Raw genomic sequence first — 6,030 nt, forward strand, 5'->3', positions numbered from 1 at the left:
TGTGCACATCTGGCCTCAGCATTATGCTGGTATTCAGACATGCATTTTCCACTCTATGAATTTGTCAGAGGAATGGCATATTCCATAAGGTAGTCCATGTTGGGAGCTGGTCAGATGTTTTATATTTTAAACTGTATTTGTCTTGGAACAATGAGTTCGGGCAATAAATAGAAGGACAAATGCATATAAAGCAGAGGGATTAGGTTCAAATAACATAAATCGCAACATAAGTCAAGTTTTGCAATAAACTGTAAGTGTGTGTGTGTGTGTGTGTGTGTGTGTGTGTGTGTGTGTGTGTGTGTGTGTGTGTGTGTGTGTGTGTGTGTGCCCGCAGAGAGTACATAATAGCACCTGGATTTAGATGTAATCCCAAAGGTTTTTAGGTTAGCAGTGGGGGTCGTTTGGGTCTCGCATTGCGTGTGGGATTTGTGAGTCTTAGTTGCTTTGGTTTGTGTGTGTATCTGTACGGGGGTTGTTATTAAACATGGTTGCAGATAAATTAGTTAGCCTAAATCTAAATCAATACCTTGAATCTTCTCTTTAAAAACTAGTCATTCATATAGTCATCACTTTTGGTCAAATATTGTGTAGTTGAATTATGTTCTGTCAGTTCTTCCTGCTGGTTGATGTTCTTATCAATAGCCCTGAATGCATTTGCAATGTATGTACTTCAGCAGTCCTTTTATATACTTTCATAGATTATTTATCTATTCAGACTGCATCAACAAACTGAAATCTCATCTTTGGTTCAAGCCTTAAGCAACATTCCAAAGTGTTGTCATGTCTCCCCTGGTTTAACACGCAATTATATATACAGTTTCAGAATTTGCAATATACTGCTGCATTTATTTTTAATAAGATAAGAAGTTGTAGTAGTACACCCATTTGTTTACTCTGTGCATAGACACATTTTAGTTATTTTTATCTCTAGCCTTAGATGCTAAGGAATGGGCACTATGGGCTGCCTATCTAAGTCTATAGGTTAAAGAGTAAAGGTGACCTGCCTTTAACAGACAGAGCCCTTGGAAATACCCTGCCTGGAGCTCAAACTGTTCTCCTTTAGATACCTTCCTGAAAACATCCTAAAGGTTGGTTTTTAATGTGACCAGCAGCATATTTCTAATTTAAACTCAGAATCAGTTCCTGACCAGTTCCTCGCTTAACAAAACCCTGCACCCCTGCTTATTTCTTTGTGATTGGTTAACACTATATTGCATTGCATTGCATTGCAGAGATTGTTGGTGCTATAATTCACAAGCAATTCACATAAGTATAAAATTACAATAACAGTTCCTTCTTTTAATATAAAACTAATCAGACCTCAACACACTCTAAGGCAGCTATGCAAGTTTTATTGTGAACGGGATGATGACAGCGAGGACTTGCAATTTGTATTCAGTGCTCTGATTTATATTTTATACACTTTACCAGATAGCAAGGCATTCGTCTTGATATTAAAGGTCCACTTTGTCAGGTCTTAACAATATTGTAGGGGGAAAAAAGTAAAGTCAGAAGTAGCACAATTTGTGAACAGAAAAGCTGGACAATATATATAATTTGTATTTGTATATATTGTCCAGCTTTCTGTTCTCTGTCCCCAACATATTTGATTAGTCTTTACTATTTCATAATTTATTTTAACTGTTTAGCTTCTCTCGTCCTATCTTGGTCGGCTGTAACTGACACAGAGAGATGGATATTATATTACTGTCCGCTTACTACAGCCCTGCCCTGTGCCAATCCATTTACACACATCTATTTAGCTCGCTATCACGTCACCATGTCAGTGCTCTGCATCCATCAGTGTATGTAGACTTACTGTACATGAAGAAGTCATTAGAGAAAATTAAGTTTATCTGTCCTAGATTTCCTCAAGAGGGCAGTCTAATCAATTGAATCACATATTTTATATTTCAAAGCTTCAAATGATTCACTCCTGCAATCTAAAAATGCTGTAATACCCCTCTGCTGTTAGGTCAGGTGCGTGTGTGTTTAACTGCTGACCTGAAGTTGACTTTGATGTGACCTACTTTTCACGTGCACCCCCCACCCCAATCTCTCACCCCCTGCCTATTACCTCCCTAAAATGAATTAAAATGACCCGAGCTAAACTGCAAAACTAGGTTAAAGTATGAGCTTCCCTCCTTCACTGCATTCCATACATTTAGCCTCCAACATGGTCGCTGTGTGGCAGCATTCAGTCACACATTTCAGACATTAGCATTGCTTACGTCAACGATATGTGTTGCTATCAAGAAGCCCAAGCAGGGTATGTGGGTAGATCGGTTATGTTAAATGTCATGCGGTATGAACTTGGTTGATGTGGATTGAGAGAACTTTTCTCAATGGCATTACAACCCCACTCAACTTTGCTAACAATAGGTTTGCTTCTACATACATTCCTCAGCGCAGTCTCACACACCCACATGTTCCCCATTGTTCTGCCCTTTCCTATGTCACATCAGCATAAGACTTTGATTCTATAATTTTTTTCCAGGCCTATCCCAATCTCATCAGATCTCTCATCTTAGATACACCCTTCTCTCTAACAAACACATTTTCCCAGAGGCATGCACCAAATTGTGTGTTTGGCACAGCATCAGGAAGCAGGGCAGTGTTTTCCGAGCTCTCATGTCATTGGCTGGTGCTCATGTGGCCAAAATAAAAGACCCTGTGGAAGTAAGACTTTGTGAGTCTTCTTTCCATCTGAGCCTCAAAGTCAGCAAGACAAATATCTGTCACCCGAGTCAGGTGGTGTGATGAAGTTTGTGTGTGTTTGTTTGGCCGCGGTGAGTTGGAGGGAGGTGGCTGGTGGGCGGGGAGCTGATTTGACTTCCAGTGAGGGCTTGTTCGATGCAGGAATTCAGAAGGAGTGCTCACACAACAACTCATCAGTGTGAGAGAGAAGAGGAGTTGTTATGTTATGGAGGCTGTGGACAGCAGTGTGGATGTATTAGCAGTGAACAGTGTGGTAGACGCCGCAGGGAATGAAGAGACAGCAAACGACGCTTTGGACTGTGCGGATAATGAAAACGGAATAGAAACTGCCAAAGATGTGGATGTGAGGCGCAATGCAGAGAGCGCTGACAGTGCTGAGGACAGTGCTGATGCTACAGATGGCAGGACTATAGAAATCAATGACATGATAGACAGCATGGATCAAAGTGTCAAGGGCGAGAGTACTGACTGCGAGGGTGACGTCGACAGCTCCAATGAGGATACGTATCTGGAGGCCATGACACCTGACGGGCATGACTACTACCTGAGGCTTGGAAAAACCCCCCGGCGGCGCTCTGCCCTGCGCCTCTCACGCATCTTAGCCCGCCAGCAGCTGCTACGGAGGCTGGCACAAGGTAGAAGTAGAGAGAGTTCTAGAGAAGTGATAATGCGTTGGTTAGGGATATTATAGTGTCTGTTTCCCTTATCGGTTGGGTGTTGTCATGGAAAAAAACACAATCAATTATACAGATTTAATCAACTGATGTAATTTGATAGTGTTAAAAACATATCATTTTATTTAGGTTTACCAATTGTGAATTTCCCTTGAGTTGTTTCTGCTTCTGTGGACAAGCTGAATGGTGTGCAGATTCAAACAATTAAAGCTTTAACAAGAGAAGCGTGTTAGTTATGACAAACCCAAATAGAGCCTCTATACTGTACGTGAGATTCAGTTTTATATTGAGGTATTTTACAACATTTGACTAATTCTTGAGAGGTTTACACAGAACCAAAATGAATGCACCCGGCTTTCGGAGGCAGCCCATCTATCATCTGTTTCATCACACGTTTTTATTGGCAGGAAAAACACTCCAAAGTTTTGCAACACTCCCACGTCGTTCTGGTTTTCATCAGTTGGACATACATATGGAGCCACCTCTTCTCCAAATATGTCTTTCATAAATCTGAAAGAAGTCATAACAAACCCTAAAGGGCTATAGTGTTATTGTTTTTGTCTATGTCCTCCCTACCCAACTTGTATTCCATCGCTATTTCCTCGACTTCCTGTCACATGACTCATGTTTCCCTGGGAGGGAAGAGAACATACCGGTGTTCACAAGGAGGCTTTTGGCTATTCTTATGCGTGTTTAGTTGATCGTATATGAAGTCATTCTCCCCTGTATTTTGAGTTTTTTCCAGGTGCAATGTTGGTGCTCGTAAAGAGATTAGCTAATGTGTTTGTTCTTGTTTTGATTTAACGTGGCACACTACTCTGTTGTTGTACGAAGGAGCAGGAACATGTCACGTCTTGTGTTAAGTTTTTATTTTTTATCCCCAACTGATCATTTGCGAATAATTTGGCGAGCCAAATCTTGTACGAAGCACTGATATGTGTGAAGATGAGACATGTCAGCTGTGGCAGAATGTAGAATAGATGGAGAAGCAAGTTTATGCCTGTGCTTGTTTTGGATGATGTTATCACTCATCTAACTTTCACTCCTTGCCTCTTGCACTTATACTTTTCTTCTATGTATTTCAATCACAGTCCCTCTCTCTGTCTGTCTGTCTGTCTGTCTGTCTGTCTCTCTCTCTCTGTCTCTCGCTCTTACACATACTCTCCCGATTGCATTCCACTTCTCAGCAGCTGGTAGAGTCTCAGTCAGACTTAAATGAAAAAGAACTCGGTGACCTTAACAAATCTGCAAATGAAAGCTCCAAAAAGAAAATGATTATTATTATTTTCCTTATGGATTCATGTGCAGATAATTTTCTCGGTTAATCTTCTGGTCTATAAAATATCGGAAAAAAATTAAATCCCACTTTAAAAGTCAGAGGTGAAGTTATAATCCGCATAAATTAAATCTAATGAGATTTGAAAAAAACCCAAAGAAATCTCAAAATTTGAGATAATGAAAACTAACGGAAACATTTGTTATTTTTGCAAGAACGATTACTTAAGGACTTCATTTCTTGTTTAAAATGTGCAATTTAAAATGGTTGGTCATTTATTTTTTGTCAATCAACAACAAATTAGTCAGTCAATCTTTGCAGCTACCACAAGAACCACAAGGTTTTACTGACCAATCCAAGCTGAGGTCTAAAATGTTTCAATGCTGTCAATAACTGCTCAATCAATGAATGTCAAAATGGATAAGATGCAACACATACATACATCATGTACCCATAGCCCGAAGCCATTTTTCTCCAGCTGACCCAGAAATCAGGTTCTGGTCCAGGCTCTCGTCATCTCACGCCTAGACTACTGCAACTCCCTCCTGGCTGGTCTACCTGCATGTGCCATCCGACCTCTGCAGCTCATCCAGAATGCAGCGGCTCGTCTGGTCTTCAACCTTCCAAAATTCTCCCACACTACGCCGCTCCTCCGCTCCCTTCACTGGCTTCCAGTAACTGCTAGAATCCACTTCAAGACACTGGTACTTACGTACCATGCTGCGAATGGATCTGGCCCTTCCTACATCCAGGACATGGTTAAACCGTACACCCCAGCACGTGCACTCCGCTCTGCATCGGCCAAACAGCTCGCTGCACCCGCACTGCGAGGGGGACCCAAGTTCCCATCAGCAAAAACACGTGGGTTTGCTATCCTGGCTCCAAAATGGTGGAATGAGCTCCCCATTGAAATCAGGACAGCAGAAAGCTTACACATCTTCCGGCGCAGACTGAAAACTCATCTCTTTCGACTCCACTTCGAGCGATAGAAATACTAACAAAGCACTTATATACTAATAAAGGGCTGGCTTATCTAAAGCCAGTTGAGTAGCACTTGAAATGTTTGGCTCTATGAAACCTGATGTACTTATATGATTCTGTTTTGTTCAAGGTTGTATCTTCCTGGTCGAATGCACTTATTGTAAGTCGCAGTTGGATAAAAGCGTCAGCTAAATGAAATGTAATGTAATGTAATTTTGAAGCAAATATCTCACACTGATAATCCTGATGGAAAAGCACGACTAAAAATGTTGTTAAGTCTAACGGAGACATTTTCAGATACAATATCTGACATGTCTCAAACTTCCGCCGCCTCACCTGTCACCTTTGTCCCAGCGAATAACTTCTGTCAGCTGTCAACAA

At 41.2% G+C, this 6,030-nt stretch overlaps 1 protein-coding gene across 1 annotated transcript in view; it reads left to right on the forward strand.

Moving 5' to 3' along the window:
• The first annotated feature begins 2,798 nt into the window (after positions 1-2,798).
• stard13a (StAR related lipid transfer domain containing 13a) overlaps positions 2,799-6,030 on the forward strand; it is an 18,177-nt gene continuing 14,945 nt past the window's right edge. The window contains exon 1 of the mRNA XM_010794187.1: positions 2,799-3,353. Within this exon, the coding sequence (XP_010792489.1) occupies positions 2,924-3,353 (430 nt within the window). The 5' untranslated portion in view covers positions 2,799-2,923. The remainder of the gene's footprint in view (positions 3,354-6,030) is intronic.

This window comes from Notothenia coriiceps, unplaced genomic scaffold (genome assembly GCF_000735185.1).
Source record: "Notothenia coriiceps isolate Sejong01 unplaced genomic scaffold, NC01 NC01_scaffold00037244, whole genome shotgun sequence".
Lineage (NCBI taxonomy): Eukaryota > Metazoa > Chordata > Actinopteri > Perciformes > Nototheniidae > Notothenia > Notothenia coriiceps.